Raw genomic sequence first — 22996 nt, 5'->3', positions numbered from 1 at the left:
CAGCATCCCATTCCAGCCAGAAAGTATTTAGTGCCCCTACCTCGTTCCACACGTTGCTATAGGGATGTCAATGAGGCATGGGGTGGAAAGTTATGTTGTTTAATTTTATTTTTAAAATGCCTGACAAAATACAAAAAAAACCACATTCCTGCAACAACAAAAAAAAAGGAGCCCAGGCGGTGCATGTCTGCTGTAGTGCCAGCTCACCTCCCCCCTTTTTCTCTTCTTGTCTCCCTCCCCGCCCCGCGTTTTTGCCAGGTCGGAGGCGCGCGCCTGAGACGGTCCGGAGCCGAGGCTCGCCATGTCCAGGTCCGGGGACAGGACGTCCACCTTCGACCCGAGCCACAGCGACAACCTGCTGCACGGCCTCAACCTGCTCTGGCGCAAGCAGCTCTTCTGCGACGTGACCCTCACGGCCCAGGGACAGCACTTCCACTGCCACAAGGCCGTGCTCGCCTCCTGCTCCCAGTACTTCCGCTCCCTCTTCTCCAGCCACTCCCCGGGGGTCCAGGACGGGCTGCCCCCAGGGAAGGAGCAGCCACAGCAGCTGCAGCCGCCACCGCCCCCTCAGCCGGCCGGGCCGCAGGACGAGCCCGGAACGCCCTCCTCGTCCCCCGAGGACAAGCTGCTGGCCAGCCCGCGGGCCATCAACAACCTGGTGCTGCAGGGCTGCTCGTCCATCGGCCTGCGCCTGGTGCTCGAGTACCTGTACACGGCCAACGTGACCCTGTCGCTGGACACGGTGGAGGAGGTGCTGTCGGTGAGCAAGATCCTGCACCTGCCGCAGGTGAGCCGCCTCTGCGTGCAGTTCCTCAACGACCAGATCTCGGTGCAAAACTACAAGCAGGTGTGCAAGATCGCCGCTCTGCACGGCCTGGAGGAGACCAAGAAGCTGGCCAACAAGTACCTGGTGGAGGACGTGCTGCTGCTGAACTTCGACGAGCTGCGCGCCCTGCTCGACGCGCTGCCGCCGCCCGTCGAGTCCGAGCTGGCGCTCTTCCAGATGTCCGTGCTCTGGCTGGAGCACGAGCGCGAGACGCGCATGCAGCACGCGCCCGAGCTCATGAAGCGCCTCCGCTTCGCCCTCATCCCGGCGCCCGAGCTCGTCGAGCGCGTCCAGTCCGTCGACTTCATGCGCTCCGACCCCGTCTGCCAGAAGCTGCTGCTCGACGCCATGAACTACCACCTCATGCCCTTTAGGCAGCACTGCCGCCAGAGCCTGGCTAGCAGGTAAGGGGAGAGGGCTGCCCGGGCACACGTGTGTGGATGGCGACTGCATGTGCCGGACCGTCCCCGTGTGTGAGTGCAGTTCCATATGTGTACTGTGTATGCACCTTAAGTACAACCCTCAATGTGCCTACAACTATAGTCAGTTCTGTCCCATATAGTAAAAGTCCACTGCCTGTGTGTACAGCACAGTCTGCGTGTGTGCAAATAATCAGCACTGTCCCGTGTGTGTACATTATAATATTTGTGTGTACAGTGCGGTGTACAATAAGTACAGTCCTCTGTGTATACAGTCAGCACTGTCCCATGTGGGTATATTCTAATGTTTGTATGTACAGTGCAGTGGACAGTAAGTACAGTCCTGTGTATACAGTCAGCACTATCCCATGTGTGTACATTCTAATGTTTGTGTGTACAGTGCTGTGTACAGTAAATATAGTCCTCTGTGTATACAGTCAGTACTGTCCCATGCCTGTACCTTAGTCTGTGTATATACAATAGTGCTGTCCAGGATGGGTCCAGTACAATCTCATCTCATCTGATGTCTGGTTGTAGGGTATATATGCACATGAACAATCAGTGCTGCTGTGCGTTTGCATGTTATAGACCTAAATGTAATTATGTATACAGTAGATGCATAGGGAAATCTTAGGATGTATAGTTAGTTTGGGCTAAGTTTAGTTTGTTATTAGGTATTGATTTAAAGCAGGCACTAATACTAATTTAAAGTCTAGTAATAATGATGTGCACTTTATACTGTGTTAAACTGCTAATAATCCTGAACTGTATGTGGCCACTTTAGTTGTTGTACTCAGCCTTGGGTGGATTTCTTGTTCAAAATGGCAGGTAGTAAATCCAAATAATAAATCTTTGTAATCAGGGCTAGATCCCTCCATTAGAAAATTGCACCAGGCATAGTGTTCCAGGGGATGGGGTTAGGTCAGGGGAGGGGAGGGAAAACTGATGTATAGATCTAATTTTCAAATATACACATGCATTTTCCAGTATATAGTTGGCCTGCAAAAATAAGCAGGTATATTTGTTTTACCCATGTACCTTATAGTTAATTTTCAAGGAGAACCTGTCTGGGTAGTTTGTCATTGAAAATTAGCTATAAGATACATGTGTGGAAAAATACTTGCATATCTTGTACTTACCTGAGTTACTGAAAATTCCCCCCTTTATGCATACTATAGATATCTGTGTGTGCATAGTTGGTGTAGTTTTGTATATTTTCACATTTGTCCTGTCTAGGATAACTTTCAAAGAACTCCGTGCAGCGGTATATACATAAATACATGGTCGTGAAGAGATCTATCCAAGTATTTTATAACCCGCTACATGCATATTATAAAGTACATCTATCTCTACCCTGCAACCTATGTGCACATACATAAGCTTACCTGTGAATAGCTGCAGTACATTGAAATTTATACTTTTCCTACCTATTTTCAGAACATAGATGCTTATATTTTACATGTGAAAATAAAGTAGGATTTACTCGTGTAAAACCTGATTTACATATGTAAGTCGGTATATTTAAAAATATGCGTGCATACTTGAAATTAACCAATTCACCAGTTACTCCACCAGTTTGCCCAATCCCACTCCAAATCATTGAGACCCTCCTGGTTCTTCAGCCTGAACTCTCCCTCCCCATTTACCCAGACCTCTCACCCAGCCAATAATATACAATGAACAAATCTAATTATGCCAGATAATTAGCAACTGTACAATTATATAAGTTGTCAAATGTACACGAATAAGTGCCTTTTAAAATGGCAACATATGCCTTGGAGTGCTACTAGACCTCCCTTTTTTTTTACAAGTATATATATGCATGTAAAACTAAAGTATGCATGTACTTTCAAGTCTTATAAAATAGCAATTGCACGAATACAGGCTACTTACATGCGTAACTCTTTGAAAATTTTCTCTTTTTTGTTTACATTCTAATCCAATGTGTGATTAGCACAGTTCAATATGAGTGCATAATCAGTGTTGTCATGTGCGCAGAACATACACAGTACAGTCCTTTATAGTCATGTGAGTACATAGTATTACTTGTGTGCAATCAGTACTGTTCTGTGTATACACAGTACAGTCCTCTGTGTGTGCACCAGTTAATACAGTATGGGCCAGATTTTCAAAAGCATTTACTCGAGCAAAACTGGTTTTTGCTCGAGTAAATACACTTTACTCAAGTAAGTGGGCTTTTCAAAATTGCTACAATATATGCCATTGAATTGTCCATAGGATTTACTCAAGTAAGTGCACTTTACTCGAGTAAATAGCTTTTGAAAATTGCTACGATAGTATGTCACATTTACATGCGTAACTCCTTTGAAAATGACCCCCTTAATGTGCACATTATAGTCCTGTGTGCTTAAAGTATAGTCTGTGTGTATAGACAACTCCAGTGTGTGTATATGTGTCTTCAGTCTATGTGCATGGTACATACAGTCATTAAACTGCACTTTATAAACACAGCTGTATCGGGCTATACAAACTGTATTTTACCTATACATTGCTGTAATGTGCACATACATTGATTAAACTGATACACACACACACAGGACTATTGTACACATTAATTAAAGAATGCACACAGGACTGTACTGCACATGCCCTGTGCACCCAGGACAATGCTAATTATATACACACTTAACTGTATATGTGTACAGTCAGTATAGTCCTCTGTATAAAGCATAGTTCTTTGTGTTTAGGTTGTATATATACAATATGTTAAGAACATAAGAATATGCTATACTGGATCAGACCAAGGGTCCATCAAGCCCAGCATCCTGTTTCCAACAGTGGCAAATCCAGGCCATAAGAACCTGGCAAGTACCCCAAAACTAAGTCTATTCCATGTTGCCGTTGCTAATTGCAGTGGCTATTCTCTAGATGAACTTAATAGCAGGTAATGGACTTCTCCTCCAAGAACTTATCCAATCCTTTTTTAAACACAGCTATACTAACTGCACTAACCACATCCTCTGGCAACAAATTCCAGAGTTTAATTGTGCGTTGAGTAAAAAAGAACTTTCTCCGATTAGTTTTAAATGTGCCCCATGCTAACTTCATGGAGTGCCCCCTAGTCTTTCTATTATCTGAAAGAGTAAATAACCTATTCACATCTACCCGTTCTAGACCTCTCTTGATTTTAAACATCTCTATCATATCCCCCCTCAGCCATCTCTTCTCCAAGCTGAAAAGTCCTAGCCTCTTTAGTCTTTCCTCATAGGGGAGCTGTTCCATTCCCCTTATCATTTTGGTAGCCCTTCTCTGTACCTTCTCCATCACAATTATATCTTTTTTGAGATGTGGCGACCAGAATGGTACACAGTATTCAAGTTGCGATCTCACCATGGAGCGATACAGAGGCATTATGAAATTTTCCGTTTTGTTCACCATTCCTTTTATAATAATTCCCAACATTCTGTTTGCTTTTTTGACTGCTGCAGCACACTGATCCGACGATTTCAATGTGTTATCCACTATGACGCCTAGATCTCTTTCTTGGGTTTTAGCACCTAATATGGAACCCAACATTATGTAATTATAGCATGGGTTATTTTTCCCTATATGCATCACCTTGCACTTATCCACATTAAATTTCATCAGCCATTTGGATGCCCAATTTTCCAGTCTCACAAGGTCTTCCTGCAATTTATCACAATCTGCTTGTGATTTAACTACTCTGAACAATTTTGTGTCATCTGCAAATTTGATTATCTCACTCGTCATATTTCTTTCCAGATCATTTATAAATATATTGAAAAGTAAGGGTCCCAATACAGATCCCTGAGGCATTCCACTGACCACTCCCTTCCACTGAGAAAATTGTCCATTTAATCCTACTCTCTGTTTCCTGTCCTTTAGCCAGTTTGCAATCCACGAAAGGACATCGCCACCTATCCCATGACTTTTTACTTTTCCTAGAAGCTTCTCATGAGGAACTTTGTCAAACGCCTTCTGAAAATCCAAGTATACTACATCTACCGGTTCACCTTTATCCACGTGTTTATTAACTCCTTCAAAAAAGTGAAGCAGATTTGTGAGGCAAGACTTGCCTTGGGTAAAGCCATGCTGACTTTGTTCCATTAAACCATGTCTTTCTATATGTTCTGTGATTTTGATGTTTAGAACACTTTCCATTATTTTTCCTGGCACTGAAGTCAGGAATATAGGATTGTCTATATGGGAGATAGTATAGCATCGTAGGATTGAAGGGGAGGGCTAATCCGGATAGGCTTGTTTAAATAACCATGTTTTTACCTTCTTTTTAAATTTGATGGTGCATGGTTCAAGGCGTAAGTTTGGAGGGAGGAAGTTCCAGAGTGAAGGGCCAGCAATGCGCACATGTTGTTATAAAATCTGAGGGCTGCGCATATGCGCACCAGATTTTATAATCCGCGCGCAAGGGAGGGAGAATTTCTGCAACCTCTGCATGGCGACGAGATCGAGCCTCTCCCAGTTCCCTCCCAGTCTGCTCCAATTAAGGAGCGGACTGGGAGGAACTTTTCAACCCATCAAACTGACCTTCCTCCCTCTTCCCCTCTCCTCCCTGCTGCATGTCCCTATCCTGTCTATCCCCAAATTTTTTATTTTACCTCTTGCTCCTCTTCAGGAGAAGTAGCAGCTTGCGCTCACTGGCAGGCTGCCGGTATGTGCTTCCAGCCTCGCCCCTCCCCGCCCCCCGGACTACCCCTTTCTGTGGGCCTGGCACTTCTGTGCGTAACAGGGGTTATGCGCCTGGCCGGGCCCCTTTGAAAATGGACACGGTGCGCGCAAGGCCCGGCCACAAGCATAATCCCCATTTTTTATGCTCGTGGCTGTTTTAAAATTTGGCCATATGTGTGTACCATATATGTCTAGTACATCATGTGTGTTTAGTATGTGTACAATCCTCTATACAGTACAATACAATTTCACATGTGTAGTACAATATGTGTGTGTGTGTGTATGTATTTGACTCTGTGTTGCAGCACTGTCTTATGTGATGTGTGTGTGTGTATGTGAGGATGTGTGGATATTGCAGTCCTTTGTTACACACAAGGAGGGAGTTCATCCAGACAAAGGGGCCGATGCATACAGTGCGCTCAGCCAAATGCACTCTTTAAGCCGTGGTTGGATGCGGGTTTTGAACACGCGTCCACAACCCCTTATTCTATAAAGGGATTAGTGCATCCAAAACGCGCGGCCAACCCACCGCAAAACTAAATGCAAATGCATGTTGATGAGGCTATTAGCTATTCTCTCAAAATCGAAAAGAAAAATGTGTGCCCGACCTGCACATTTTTGCGCTCAGAAATTAACATCTGCCCAGAACAGGGCAGATGTTAATGCCCTGCTCTGGGCATTAACATCTTCCCTGCTATACACCCAAGACTTCCGCACAGTGATCCAAGCCACTATCTCCTCTAAATTGGACTACTGTAACTCACTCTTTCTAGGGCTCCCCTACTCCACAATAAAACCCCTACAAATGTTACAAAATGCTACTGCTAGAATCATCATCATCTCAAATACCCTTAAATCTGAACACATCACCCCTATCCTTAAAGACTTACACTGGCTCCCTATCCCCTCCCGAATTCACCTCAAAACCCTGACCATTGTACATAAATCCATTCACGCTCACAATTCCAACTGGCTAGACATTCCTTTTAAGACTCATCAGTCTACCCGGTCCACCAGAATTGCCAACAAAGGCACTCTACTAGTACCCTCCCTTAAAACAGCCCACCTCTCCTCCACACGCGACCGTACCCTCTCAATTGCTGGCCCTTCACTCTGGAACTTCCTCCCTCCAAACTTACGCCATGAACCATGCACCATCAAATTTAAAAAGAAGGTAAAAACATGGTTATTTAAACAAGCCTATCCGGATTAGCCCTCCCCCTCCCTCCTACGATGCTATACTATCTCCCATATAGACAATCCTATATTCCTTATATTAAGGAGCTCTATGTTCGCCTGTTGTTAAGCTTTTTATGTTCGCCTGTTGTTAAGCTTTTTATGTTCGCCTGTTGTTAAGGTTTTTACGTTCGCCTGTTTGTTAAGCTACATTTCTACGCTGCTTTTGTGTTATCCCCCTCCCAGTTCTTTCTCCCTGTTAATATGTACTTTCAAACCTGCTGTTCAAATGTAAACCGGTATGATGTCCCTACTAATACCGGTATATAAAAGTCTCTAAATAAATAAATAAATAATTTCTGAGCAGCCCAAAAAACTGTACAGAAAAGCTGAAAATACTGCTTTTTTGTATTTCCTCTGACTTAATATCTTGGCGATATTAAGTTGGAAGAACCAAAAGGACCAAAAGATTAAAAAAAAAAAAAAAAAAAAAAAAAGGTTTGCCTGTGGTCAGGTTAGGACAAGAGATGCGCATAAAAATGAGCGTCCGTTTTCCTAACCTGTTGACAGCCACCTCTCCTGGGTGCCCACTGCCAAGAAGGCACTAGGGGGCGCACATTTGTCCCTAACGCCTCCTTGGCAGCGCGAGCCCTCATTTAAATATTCAGTTGCGGGCCCAGGAGAGGTGGCTGGGCGGCATTAGGTAAGCAGGTGCTCAACACTGAGCGCCAGTTTTCCGCACAGATTTACCGCAGCGGCCCCAAAAATGATGTTTGAAACTAAGCAGTAAAACTGTTGTCAGAGTAGCTGTTGTCAACTGTTTGCATTATTTTATTATTAATTTGAGAAATCTGTGAGAGCAGCTCAGAAACAAGCTGAAGGTTTAATGAATGATAACTTAATAAGTTTTGTTATGATATGGAGGTTTTTCCACAATCATTTCTGCCTTCATTTCATATTAACCTCTACATTCCTTACCCCACACCAGTTGAAAGGGTCACCTTCTGACTTTTCCCACATGGAAACCTTTGCACTAAAAAATGAAGTCCATGACAGCCTTTCGTCATCAGGAAGGCTTTGTCATTCTTTAGGGAATGTGGTTTTCCCTTTTTAAAGTTCGGATGCTTCATAAGCTTAAGGGAGCAGGTGACGTTCAGGGGTGGTAGAATTCATTTGCCCAATCGCTTTTAACAGTTTCCAGGAGAGTATAGCTGAGTTCTTAGAAAGAACAACCAGGCACCATCCGTCATTCATTCTCTGGAAATAGTTTTTCGTACTCCTCATAGCTATGTGTCCACTCCCATTTCCCCTCCTTCCTTACCATCCGACTGGCATCAGGATGGGCTTATAATTTGGAAGACAGCAGTGTATGTAGAAGTCCAAGGAGATTTACGCTTCATCCTTAGCTCCTCTCTATAGCTCTTTTTTGTGGTGATAATATTCTAGTCAATAACGCTGTCTTTCTGTCAGGATAATTGTTACAGGCAATCTCTGTCAATAACATATAAGAGTAATGATCTGATTCAGAAACATATGGAAAAGCAAGCAACTTGAGATCAGCAACAACTGCAGGTGCAATCCTTTGAATCACAGTGAATGTAACTGGTACCTGTGTGCGGGCGCACATGACCGCATGTAAGCCGTCTAGCACCAAAGGACACAGAAGTTTTATAACATAAGCACGTATATGTGCGCATGGTATAAAATAGGCTGAACACGCATACATGTATGCAGAATTTTATATGGACGTGCGCGTATGTGCAGGCAAGTGCTGCCTCTGCCGCATAAGTGGGGGAGTTTTATAAGGGACGGGCGCACCAACACCATAGGGAGTTTTCCCAATTCATTCCCAGTTTGCCCAGTTAAGAGAGAGGACTTCCCAACCCCCCAGTTTAATAGTCTCCCTTTCCCCCTGTTGGCCCCGAACCTTAAAACCCCGCTGACTAGCCTAGATTTTTTTTTATTACTGGCACGCCATCCTTGGCAGTAGTAAAGTCAAGCAGCAGGGCACCCCGACACGCTCTTGTGGATAAATTTCATGTTAAAGTCTTGGAACACCCACATTCTGCCCATTCCCTGCCCATGCCCTGCCCAATTATTCTTTCTCACTTGGGCAAGTATCAGGAGATACATGCATACATGAGTGGCTTTTATAATCCACTCGGCGCACTTCAGCCGGATATACTCGCGTATCTCCCAGTTTTGATGCGCACCGGCCTTTTAAAATTCACCCAGTATTTGTAAGCGAATTCTTGTAATAATTACTTTTGTTTGCCTGAAAACCGTAATATGTATATATATGTCAACAAAGTAAAATATTTTATTAGAAATTACCATTATCGCAATGACTTCTGAAGCACCTCTTTTCAGGAGTTTTACCCCTTACGTGTATGGGAACGTGTGACTTTATTAAAGGTTTATTGTAATGTAGTTTGGAGCCAAAAGTATGCCGCACAGTACATTTTATTAATGTAATCAAATACACTTACTTATTAAGGGGGTGATTTTCAAAGGCGTTTATGCGCGCAAATGACGTGTTATAAAATCATATAGTAGATTGTGTGCATAAAAGTATGCATGTAACCCAATTTTGCACATATTTTTCTGTGTACAATAAAAAGTGAATTTTAAAACTGGCATACAGGCGCATGTGTGCACTTTCATCAGCCCTAGCCCAGGGATGCAGCTGTTTTATAATATAGGTGCGCATATGCATACATGTTATAAAATAGCCTGGCTGCTTGCACATATCCTCTGAATTTTAAGTGGGCGGACACCTGTGCATGCAAATCTCTTTTCTACCACATAAGTGGGGGGATTGTAAAAGGGATGCATTTGCCAGTTTCATCAGTTCTTTCCCAGTTCGCCCAGTTAGGTCCTCCAACCCCACTCCCCTCCCCCCCCCCCCCCCCGGTTTGATAGCCTGTTCACGCCCCAGTTACCCCAGACCCTTCAAACTCCAACGAAAAGGCTAGTTATTTATTTACTTACTTTTGGATTTACACGCCATCCATAGCAGAAATAAAGTTATGGGGCAGGGGGCCTCGGTGTGAGCCGGATCAAATAAGTATTTACAGGCAAATTTCTGGTTAAAGTCCCGAAAAGCTGTCCAGACCATGCCCATGCCACGTTCCTTTTTGAGAAGTTCCGAAATGTGCATGCAGCAGCATTTATGCGTGCATCCAGTCGGCTCTTATAATCTGTTCAGTGCACGCGAGCCCAACGTATTCGCAAAGCCCCTAATTAATGCGCACTCTGGCTTTTAAACTTCTCCTTTAAATAGGCATTCGGGGAAAAGGCTGGAGATTACAAATATGTTGTGTTTTAAAAATGTATTGGGTGAATTTTCAAAATGTTTTGTGCGTAAAAATTAACATATACGTGCATATGTAGTCTCTAATTGCATGTTCCATATTTTTTAAAAGTTGAAAATACATTTGTATTTCCATATACGTGCATAAACATGGGGCATTCCGCAGTGAGGCCAACATGTAAGAATGCAAGTTGCTATTTTAAAAGATATGTCCATACATTTGTCTACTAGTTTATTTTTACACCTGCTAATTATCTGGTGTTGGTGATTGTGAGGCAGTGCCCCTAGGGTTCTCCTAGATGCCTGGTCCACCTTAAATTCCTTAAGGAGTGTATGCTGTATGGGCGGGATCTTGCGGGGTAGGTGGGGCTCATAGGAGGAAACCAGAGACTGGGGAGTAAGAGCTGGGGTTCATGTGTGGATACCAATAATAATCAAAAACTGTCCTCTTGTCAACGAGACCTATTGTATACTTCAAAAAACATTGCAAACAGAATTAAATTAATTAAGATTCAGAGATGATAAAAGTTTTATTTTCAAAAAAACACTTAAATATTTATAATTTGGACCCTCATACCACCACGCGGATGCTGAATATGGTTTTTACTTAGTATTTTCACCGCTCGGGGTCTCTTTTTAATCATCGGTCCATATTCAATAAATGCTTTTACATTTTTTTAGTAAGAATAAAATAGAGGTACTTCCCCTTTACTAGAGTCCAGAGTCCAGAGTCCGACATGAAACCATGTTTCGATTCCTGCTGCCACAGGGACCCTCCAAGGAATTCGTTATCCAGAAAAAAATATGTTATTATTCAAAAATATCAAGCTTATTCTTTTAGACTTTCCTCTGAAAGACAAAAAGACTTAGAATAAAAATTCAATCATGCACAATTGGAACAACATTACAGTAGACAAAAATCACTTACTACATGTCGCAGCCATTTTGGCATTCATGCTACTTAGAGACGGAGCATCTCAAAATGAGTCTATTTAAATGATTGCTTCCACATAGTGTGATTGACAGACAATCTGGCAGAGCCTATTTACATAAATAAAGCCCATTCTATCTCCCTATTTAATCCCATTGGAGAAATAGACTGTAATTGGAAGATGCATCTCTGCTTGTGCTGTCTAAGCTTCTTGACACGGTCTCCTTCTCTCCAGTGTGGTACGATTTCCAAAATAGTCCACTGTATTTCTTCAAATTTGTGATGGAACTCCATAAAATGAGCAACTAGTGGGGCCTCTATTTTCCCGGTTTTTAAACAACTTCTATGCTCAATTAACCGTGCTCAAATTTATGTGGGCATGTTTAAATGGCAAATTCGAGCACAGTTAATTGAGCATAGAAGTTGTTTAAAAACAGGGAAAATAGAGGCCCCGCTAGTTGCTCATTTTATGGAGTTTCATCACAAATTTGAAGAAATACAGTGGACTATTTTGGAAATCGTACCACCACAGTGATATTAAACGTGCTTAGTGTGTAGTATTGTTTGAGTGAACTGGGGAGCGTTCAGGCTGAAGAACCAGGCGATCTCAATTATTCGGAAAGGACTGAGTGAAATGGTAGACTGATTGGTAAACTGGTTAATTTCATTTACGCATGCATGCTTTAAAATTGGCTGACGTACCAAGTCCTTCTTTACTTTTGAGCATAAAATATATATGCATTTAGTTTTAAAACAGGAAAAATATGCGTGATCAATGCAATGATATACATTCTTTCAATGCATTGCATGTAATTGTGCTTATGCCTACATGCATGGTTGTAGGGTGGAAATATGCATATTTTACAAAATGCGTGTATATCATAGACGTGGGTTCTAAAATAATTTCATAGATCTGCTCACAGTCATTTGCATGTGATTATGCCACTGCATGCATTTGTTTGAAAATTATCCTCCCTGCTCTTAAATTAACTTGCGAGAGTCATTCTGTGCAAGAGGAGGTGTAACTTTGTGTGGGTTAGTTTGTGTGCATTATATAATTTTTAAAGCAAACTTAGGAACATAAGTTTGCTTTGAAAATTGAGGTAACTTGCTTTTTTGAAATGCACACTTTATACAGGTTATTATAAAATTACTCTCTATAATAGTAAATGTAACATGATACTAAATGAGTCAGTTGACTTCAGTCGATGTAATTTCCAACTTTGGTTCTATGTAAACCGACGTGATATGTACCAGTACATGAACATCGGTATATAAAAGCTTTTAAATAAATAAATAAATAAATATTTAGCTTTTTTGTAAGGATGAGTATTTGAAACTCCCATGTAGTTTAAAAATAAATCTTATAAGTTTTATGTTTTGAAAATTTAACTTTACAAGTTCTGTACCCCCATATACAGTATTTACAAGCAACCTTCCCACCACCAAAAAAACTAAACAAACCAAAATACCCTATTAGGACACTGCTGAATATTCACATTGCCTAAAGTACAACTTCTGAAATTTTGCGATATAGTATTTATGGATACATGTGTGTGTGTATAACAGTATGAGTATAAACATCCACGTGGGTGTCTAATTCAGCTTTCAGTCAGCTTTCAGCATTCAGAATAGTTAGTTTACTTCAAGATGCAAAAGCAATTGGGTGTTGAAGTCTCGATTTCACACACCACCTAGGGCATGCCAGGGCCCGTATCCTGGTGATTGCTGAGATACCAGGCTGCCTGGTTCAGAGAAGATACCTTCCAGCTTCATTGGGCCATATCATTTGAAGGATATGTAGTGATGTTATGACCACCGAATACTTACAAGTGTCCTGGATGCTGTCAGGATCTGATACTCAGGCACCTGGAATTTTTATTTTCCTTTTAAAATTAGGGGGAAAAAATCTCCTAAGGATTACTATTGAGAACTCTTGCAGTTCCAGGCTACAGCTATTCAGCTATTTGACCTATGGAGATGTCTATTTGAACTGAAATGAAAAAAACAAAATAATAATAATAATAATATATATACATACATATACATACTAGTGAAAAAAATGCTACGATTAGAACAAAAAAGGTAAATATACTTGATCCTTGGATAAGCACTTAAAAATTCAGATTAGAAAAAATGCCAGTGATATTTATTGATGATATAGTTAAGCTCTGAAAAGAAAGGACCTAGGAAAAAGTGAAAACAGCATGTTACCATATGGCTGTTGCATTTGTACATCGGAAGAACTGCTGAAAAATTTGTATTCATTTTCTCCAAATATATTCCGTGTCCTTAGAGCAGTGCCCTATGAAGTGCGATATGATAAAGCAAACGCCTAGTCATGTGCCCCAAACTTTTGTATATAACATTTGAGTGAAATATTATTCAAATTGCATTGATTGAAAAATGTATCATTTTAAGTATTCTCTATGAATTGTTTGTTTACAACATAGAAAATATTTTTCCAATAAAAATGAGTCCCTAATTAATGTCTTAAACAGCGCTTCAGTTTTGTGCGCGTAAACAGGTCGATTTTAAATCCCCGGTGCGTGCAAATACCAGGAGATATGCACGTGGTCGGGCCGCCCACGCGCGTTTTCCAAGCAGCTCGGCCACACTTGTATCTCCTGGTATTTGCGGAAGTGCTGAGTTCCTAAAAAAGGGGCAGGCCGGGGCAGTGCCATTAGGCACTATCCTAGTGAAACACACCGGCAGCTGGCCGGCACGTGGAGCTTACTTCTGCTTGTGAGAGCAGGTAAGTTTTAAAACAAAAAAATTTAGGTGAGTTGGGAGGGTTAGGGGTCAGGGTGGAGAAGGAAAAAGGAGGAAGGATAGTTAGGGTGTTAGGAAGTTCCCTCCCAGTCCTCTCCTTCATTGGAGCAGATTGGGAGGGAACTGGGGAAGACATGATCGCATTGCTGCACGTCTTTTAAATAAAATCCCCTTACCTTGTGTGCACAAGTGGGCACACGTGTGCACATGTATGCACCGATATAAAACCGGATGCACATTGTGTGCGCCAGTTTCGGATTTTATAACATGTGAGCGGTGACGTGCGCATTTTATAAAATCAGCATGTTCTTTTTAAAATTTACCTTAAATTTTTGATTGCGAGCTTTTCAGACCCACATTTACTGCTGTGATGGCACTGGTAAACAAGAAGCCTAAGTGTCATCCTATTTGTGTTGCCTGTCATATTAGGACTTCTCAGCCTGACCTTGCTTCTAATTTGTGTCAGCGCTGCTCAGATACTCAGGGACAGTTGTCTTCCTCGGATTTTGCTGAGCCTGGCTCCTCCCATTCTGTTGATGGGTTGGTTACGGCCTTGACTGGAGGGATGCTAGACCTTGGTTCTCCCTTAATTACCTCTTCCGCAGGTGAGGGCAATTCTGTGGGACCAGTTCCAGTTCCTTCTGGGCTTGGTCTGGACCTGGCTGCTTTTTCTTGGGTGGAATTTTTTCAAGGTTTACAAGCTTTTCTTCAGGAGGAGTCCTCCACTTCACCCATTCCTGTCAGTCGGACCCTCCGCTGGCGGCTCCTCCCTCTTCCAATCCTATGCTTACGCGCTGGAGCTTGCCTCGGCTCCCTGCGGGTGTTCCTGACAGGAATCCGGATGGCACTGATGATGAGGTAGATCTTGATTCCCTGGAAGATGGGGAAATTCTTCCAGGACTGGAGGTGTATCGAGCCATGTTGTGGTTCTTTCATACAGATGAACTGCTGGCCCTGATTTCCCAGACTTTGAAACAGCTGGGTGTACCTGGTTCGCATGCCATGTCGGAGCCGAATGTTAGGCACCCCAATCTTCGGGGAGTCGGGCCGGGTCCCCTCACCTGTGCGGGCAGGAAGCCCACTCCAGTGTCCCCCACCGCTGCTGCGTCCCAGTGCGGTTCGCCGTCATTGCGGCCTGCAGCCAACACTGTAGTGATTCCTGAGCCACCTAGGCGCACACACACCTGGGCTAGATTTAAAGGGCCAAAGGGGGGAATGTTCCCCGTGGTTCGGGATGATGCCTTGCCACCTCCTCCTCGCCTTGGCAACAGGTCCAGCTTCTGGTGAGTGCATGTTCTCTGCATCCTGATTCCGCGTTCCAGTGATTCTTCTGTCTCATGCTTCGGATCGTGCTCCAGCCCTAGTCCTGTTCCATCTCCCCCCGTCCGTCCAGCTCCACCTCGTTCCTGCTTCCTTAGATTGATCTTCTGGCTCTGACCCTGCTTGTCTACTGGTTTCTGCTTGTCTGCTATCTGTCCTGATCTTCAACCTGGTCCTACATCTCTGCTTGTTCACTGCCTGCCAAGACCTCGGCCTTGTCTCCACTTGGTTTAGCCTGCTGCCTGCTTCAATCCTTGGTATGTCCGACCTGTCTTCCGCCTGCTGTCTGATAGACCCATGCTTAAGTCCTGCTGACCCCAGCACCCAAGGGCTCACCCCATGGGAAACTTGGGTTGGTATAGGTGAAGGTCCTGTTGGGTTCTTTCTTCTGGAACCACCTCCCAACGATGAGGACCACAAGGGGCCTCCCCTTGGTGGTGGCAACAACCTCGTCTCGGCTCAAGGGTCCACCTTCCTTACAGTTTGCTGAGGCCATGGACCTGGTGGACCTGTCTGGCCTCCAGGCTATTCCCGGACTACCCAGAGGTTGCAGCAACAACAATGCCTGGACGTGCTCACCGTGACCGTGGAACACCTGGCCAATCGACTGGACACCGCCCCAATGCCCAGCACTCCTCCAGCTCCCATTCAGGTTTCCATTCCGCTGGCAGCAGCACTTCACCTTCCGGCATCTACCTGCTACGTGGGGGATTCCTGGCAGTGCCATGGTTTTTTAAACCACTGTTTTATGCATTTCTCCCTCCAGCCTGCCCAGTTTGCCAGTGACAGCATCAAGACAACCTTTATTCTGTCACTCCTAGATGGCAAAGCTCTGGCCTGGGCCTCTCATCTCTGGGAGTGAGGCAACTCCCTGCTCCATGATCTTCCATGCTTTGTGCAAGTATTCAAGCAAGTCTTCGACAATTCAGGATGACAATCCACTGCGGCTTCTGAACTCCTCGACTTATGCCAATGCTTACGCCCATTGGTGGACTATGCTGTGGAATTTCGTACCCTGGCATCTGAACTCAGGTGGCAAGAGGATAGCCTCCACAGTATTTTCTTGGAAGGGCTTTCTATTAGAGTCAAGGACGAGCTGGCTGCCCAAGAACTGCCTGAGGGTCTGGAGGCCCTAATCAACCTTGCCGGTCACATCAACCGGTGGCTGCAGCAATGCCTGCATGAAGTACGACCTGCCCGCAGACCGGTAGTTCTGGCCCTGTCCTTCTCCCGGCCTGTGGCACCTCCATTTTCTGCCAAATTTAGGTCACCTCCGGGAGAGGAGCCTATGCAACTTGGCTGCAGCCAACTCTCTCCTGAAGAGAGCGCCGGCGCACCTTCAGGCCATGCTTATACTGTGCCGGTAAGGGTCACATGTTGGCCCTGTGCCCCGAGAGACCGGGAAATGCCAGAGCCTAGGTGTCGGTGGGGAGTTGACCCTGGGCTGCAGCAACCCTGCTCCCCAATGTACCATTTCAGTGATGATTTGCCATGCCCACAGGGACTTTGCCACCTTGGCATTGATTGATTCTGGTGCCGGTGGAAACTTTATTATGACCGAGCTCGTCCATCAACTAGGCCTGCCTACATGGCCTAGGGAGCCCCCATTGACTATCTCATCCATTCATGGAAACCTCCTGCCCAGCAGGATCATCCATATGACCGCCTTGGTGAAACCGTATTGGGATCCTTCATGAAGAGAAGCTCACCTTCCTCATCCTTGAAAAGACAATACAACCAGTGGTTCTGGGCTTACTGTGGCTTCAGGATCATTCCCCTCACATTGATTGGGGGACTTTAAAGATTAGCCGCCTGGGGCTCTGTGCTGCATGTTCTGTCTCCAAAGAGTATCTCGGCTGGTTCTACCCGTGGCTACCACCTCACTGTCTCTGCCACCACAGTACACCAATTTTGGAGATGTTTTCTCCAAAGAAAAGGCAGAGACTTTACCAGAGCACCGCCCCTTCGATTGCGCAATTGACCTCCTTCCGGGCACGATTCCACCAAGGGGGTGAATTTACCCCTTGTCGCCTGAAACCAAAGCCTTGACGGAATACATTCGGGATAATCTGGAAAGGGGTTTTATACGACCCTCCACCTCACCACCCGGAGCCGGCTTCTTTTTCGTCGCAAAGAAGGATGGCTCCCTGGGCCCCTGTATAGACTTTCGAGGCTTGAACGCTATCACTGAAAGGGACCGGTACCCGCTACCTCTGATCCCGGGACTATTGGACCGTTTGCAAGGGGCTAAACTCTTTACCAAATGAAACCTCAGAGGGGCCTATAATCTCATCCGCATAAGATCCGGGGATGAGTGGAAGACCGGCTTTAATACCAGGGATGGCCACTATGAATATCTAGTGATGCCTTTTGGCCATTGTAATGTGCCAGCAGTCTTACAACACTTAATGAATGATGTCTTTCATGACATGCTCTACACCAGTGTTATTGGCTACCTCGACGATGTTCTGATCTTTACCAAAGACCTTTCGTCCCATTGCCGTGAGGTTAGATGGGTACTTCAACATCTCCAGGATCACAAACTATTTGCAAAACTGGAGAAATGTCTCTTTGAACGGGAATCTCTCCTTTTCCTGGGCTTCATTGTTTCCACTATCGGTTTCCATACGTACCCTGAGAAAGTCACCAGCATCCAGAACTAGCTCCGTCCCTCGGGACTTCGAGCGCTGCAGCACTTCCTGGGGTTCTCCAATTTCTACCGACATTTCATCCCTAACTACTCTCGCATAGTGGCCCCACTCACTGCATTAACCAAGAAGAGGGCGGACCCCAAGAACTGGCCACCTGAAGCTACTGCCACCTTCAAGGAACTCAAATGCGTCTTCTTGCAGGACACGTGCCTTCGTCATCCTGATCTTTCACATCCCTTCACTGTAGAGGTTGATGCTTCTGACTCGGCCATAGGAGCTGTATTAAGCCAGCACTCCATGAAAACAATGCTACTGCTGTGTTCCGACTTCTCTCGCAAGTTTACCCCGGCCGAGAAAAACTACAGTATCGGGGACAAGGAGCTTCTCGCCACCAAAATGGCTTTTGAGGAGTGGTGGCAATGACTCGAGGGAGCGCAACACACCATCACTGTCTTCATGGACAATAAAAACCTGGAATACCTTAGCCAAGCCCAATGGCTGAACCCTCGCCAGGCCCGGTGGGCTCTATTCTTTAGCCGTTTTGACTTCGTCCTTCGCTACAGACCGGCCATCACATACGTGCATGCCGACGTGCTCTCTAGGATCTTCAATGCAGGGGATACCCCCATAAAGGGTGACCACTTTTATCCGCAATTCAAACCATTCCACCGGGGAAAACCGTGGTTCTTCTTCGTCTCAAGCAGAAAGTCTTTAGTTGGGCCCACAACTCTATCACCGCAAGACACCCAGGAAGAGCCCGCACCTTGGAGCTCTTGCTGCGCTATTACTGGTGGCCACATGTGGCACGGGATGTCAAGGCTTATGTAGACTCCTTTCCAACTTGAGCCAGAAAGAATCCCTTGGCAGGACGCCCCTGGGGCCTACTTCAGCCTCTATCCGTTCCCAAGGAGCCGTGGATGCACCTGTCAACAGACTTCATAGTTGACCTACCCCCTTTGGATGGCCACCATGTCATCTGGGTAGTGGTCGACAGGTTTTCAAAGATGGTCCATTTCACTCCACTTCCTAAGCTCCCCTCGGCTCCGGAGCTTGCCAGACTCTTTGTCCAGCATGTCTTCTGTCTCCACGGACTCGAACTACTGGCGCTCGCTCTGTAAGAAGTTTGGGTTAGAACATAAGAACATAAGAAATTGCCATGCTGGGTCAGACCAAGGGTCCATCAAGCCCAGTATCCTGTTTCCAACAGAGGCCAAAACCAGGCCACAAAAACCTTGATTTCACCACTGCCTACCATCCTCAGGGCAATGGTCAAGTGGAGCGCATTAACCTCACCTTGAAGGTATTCCTCTGCTCCTTTGTAAATGACAGGCAGGACGACTGGTCCACTCTTCTCCCCTGGGCGGAGTTCTCCTTCAATTCCCACACTTACTCTGACAGACTCCTCTCCATTCTTAATTGTTTGTGGGAGACAACCGATGCCACTGCTCCCTACCCCACTCAGTTCCTTCTCCAGCAGCGCAGCTTTCCGCCCAGCAGCTTCTGGCCCTCTGGACTCACATTCAGAGGAACCTCTGTGACGCAGCAGACGAGGCTAAGAGAAGGGCCGACAAACACAGGAGACCAGCGCCTCTCTTCAACCCCAGGGACCGAGTGTAGCTAAGCACTCACCACATCCACCTGCGGGGTACCCTTGATGCAACTAGCTCTGCGATACATTGGCCCTTTGACGATCACTGAGCGCCTCTGTCTAGTAACCTACCGTCTAAGATTCTCATCATGCCTGAAAATACATAACTCATTCCATGTGTCTCTCCTCAAACCTCTGGTACTGTCTTGGCCTCAGCGGAGACCCCCGGAACCTCAGCAGCTGGCAGCAGAGGAGGAGCAAGTATACCAAGTGAAGAAGATTTTAAAACATGAGATGCTGTCACAAACGATGGGAATACTTGATTGCTTAGGAGGGCTTCGGCCCTGATGAAAACACCTGGGAGCTAGCCACCAATATGCTAGATAAGAACTTACTCCGGTACTTCCATGTCTCCCATCCAGGAAAACCTGGACCTTCTAGGAGGGGGCCTAGAAGGGGGGGTATTGTTAGGCGCTCCGGCCCTCAGGGAGTTGAACCGGGTCCCCTCACCTGTGCAGGCAGGAAGCCCGCTCCAGCGTCCCCTGCCACTGCATGGTTTGCTGCTGTTGCGGCCTGCTCATGGCGCTCCTGATACCGTTGATGCCGCAGTGATCCCTGGGCTAGATTTCAAGGGCCAATGCGGGAAAGTTCCCTATGGCCCGGGATGATGATGTCAGGCAAGGCAGGTATAAATACCCTGCCTTGCCATCTTCTCCTCAGCTTGGCAACAGGTCTAGCTCCGGGTGAGTGCGTGTTGTCTGCATCCTGATCCCGTGTTCCAGTGAATCTTGAAAAATGTTGGTGTTATGAGACTTTGGGATACTATATATCTGAAGAAGCTTTGATATTATTAGTCTCTGTTATCGAACTCATCTGGAGAATTAATACATTAGTAAAAGAGTTATTTTTTTCAAAAATATTGTAAGCAGAAGAGTGGTTTATTTCTTGGATATTATTCCATAGAAAATGGGTATTTAAAAATTTGAAAAAATCTTTTTATGTATTTTTTATGGAAAAATATGTGTTCTTATTATGCTTAAATATTGTGTTATATATAATAAAAAGAAAAGATAATTGGAAAAAGTTTTTTTGGGTTCCTACAATAGTGATATTATATGTGTAGTGGGTGGGGACTGGTTGTTTAAATATTTTTTCTGTCTATATTTAACCAAACAGACTTACACATTTTCAACTTCTTATCAATGGTAGAAAATATAAACATTTCAAAGAATATTTTTGTAGAGAAATGTTATGAACAATTTCAAACAAAAATCTTTAAATTTTTTTTTTTAAATACGTTTTTAGGAGAAAGGAAAGGTTGTTATTCTCACACCTGTACATGACGTGCAGCTTGGTATCCATTAAGAAATAGTAAGCATAGACTCTTCTCCTTTATTTTCACATGTAAAATAAATGCACATATATTTTTTAAATAGGTAGCAAAAGTATGCACATTCAATACATTGTTATACATGATTTCAGTGCATTGCATGTATTCGCACATAAGGCTACACACGGATATTATGTTGTGGGTTAGCAGTATGCGTATTTTATAACATGATTGTACATCATACACACGTTGTAAAATACATGTGTAGATCTACTCACGGCCATATACGCACGTGCATTTGTTTGAAAGTTATCCTCTATTGTCTTCATTGTATTCATGCTTATAATGCCCTTTGCCAGAAGATTCAACCCATGACAACCAAACATTATTAAATGAGGATACTTTACCTTTAATTTTTGCCATGCGGTTATATTACTCTCACTATCAGTTTCAAGAGGCTTGTGCCCTTAGGGGGACCTTCTTTTTAAATCTCTTCTTTCAGTAATTTGGTATATGATAAAGTTTGATAGCAGGTGCTTTCAAGAATATTATTAGTTCAGGTGTTGCAAACTTAGGTCTGAATTTATCAAAATGCACTAAATATTGCATGTGATAGGAAAAGGGGTGTGTTTTATGGTAATAGGCAGTTTATGCTAATACCTATGTGAAATGCTATTGTAGTATTTGGGTAATTACCAGGTTCTTGTGGCCTGGTTTTGGCCTCTGTTGGAAACAGGATGCTGGGCTTGATGGACCCTTGGTCTGACCCAGCATGGCAATTTCTTATGTTCTTAGTACAAATTGTAATAACTTTTTCACACTTTGCAATAAGTGCCAGAATTGTATTTCCTACATACAACCACTAGGGGTACCATGTTCAGTGGGTTTAAACTCCAGGAACCATGTGGTGGGGGGGGGGGTGAAGGGAGGGAGGGAGAGATAGAGAGAGAGCCTAATCATGATGACCTCACACTAGATAGGTATTTATATCTCTATGGAAGGCCCACCTAGTAACTCGAGGTGAGGTTTAGGTATTAATTTAGGGGTTGGGGCCACTTTGACATTCAAAGTGAGACGTACGAACAGAATAGTGCTCTCTTGTGAAGATTTGATGACCTTCGGAGTGAGGAAACTCACCCAAAGATGAGATTTGTGCAATGTTCTCTCAGCCTAGCTTGATGTTACCCAGGTAGAGCGTCCATCAAGCTAGGTTGAGAGAACATTGCACAAATCTCATCTTTGGGTGAGTTTCCTCACTCCGAAGGTCATCAAATCTTCACAAGAGAGCTGTTCGTATGTCTCACTTTGAATGTCAAAGTGGCCTCTAACCCCTACACTAATACTTAAACCTCACCTCGAGTTACTAGGTGGGCCTCCCATAGAGATATAAATACTCATCTAGTGTGAGGGCATTATGGCTAGTCTCTCTCATCACATAAATGAAAAAGGTGTAGTTAAAGCCATGCAATACAGCTTCACAAAACTGTGAGCCTTAGCCAAAATTCCCACCCCAATATCCTCTCACTTGCCTCACACCAAGCTTTATGGTATTTTTTGCATGCAAAAACACCATATAGCACTTTGATAAATGACCCCATTAAATGTTCAATAAATAATTCCCTTGTATATAAGTCCATTCATCAGACATCAGAGTCAGTGATTGTACTTGAGCAATCTTTTGAGTAACCATCATTTAAGTCCTACTCTCTGTCCAAGAAAGAATGTGATAAGTTATAATGTGATGGAAATATACAGTATATGGTGATTTTCAGTTATGGAAAAAGGTATACCACTTCTAAATATGGTTCAAGCTATTTTTGTTATCTGCTTTTCTTGATCCTAACACAGAAATTGAGAAATGTGACAGCACAAAAAGACCATATAGTCATCTTTTGTCATTTTGTCCACAAAGCTTGATAAAAAAGAAAAAACAAAACTGACTGACTTGAACAACTACTCTTGGTGGATTATGGTGACATCACTCTCACCAATGTTGAATCTT

General features: G+C 44.2%; 1 protein-coding gene across 1 annotated transcript in view; it reads left to right on the top strand.

Moving 5' to 3' along the window:
- The first annotated feature begins 248 nt into the window (after positions 1-248).
- KLHL14 (kelch like family member 14) overlaps positions 249-22996 on the top strand; it is a 211989-nt gene continuing 189241 nt past the window's right edge. The window contains exon 1 of the mRNA XM_029591202.1: positions 249-1230. Within this exon, the coding sequence (XP_029447062.1) occupies positions 302-1230 (929 nt within the window). The 5' untranslated portion in view covers positions 249-301. The remainder of the gene's footprint in view (positions 1231-22996) is intronic.

The sequence above is a fragment of the Rhinatrema bivittatum genome, chromosome 2 (assembly GCF_901001135.1).
Source record: "Rhinatrema bivittatum chromosome 2, aRhiBiv1.1, whole genome shotgun sequence".
In the NCBI taxonomy this organism is placed as follows: Eukaryota; Metazoa; Chordata; class Amphibia; order Gymnophiona; family Rhinatrematidae; genus Rhinatrema; species Rhinatrema bivittatum.
Note: the sequence above shows the minus strand (reverse complement) of the source record. Positions and strands in the feature narration are given on the sequence as shown.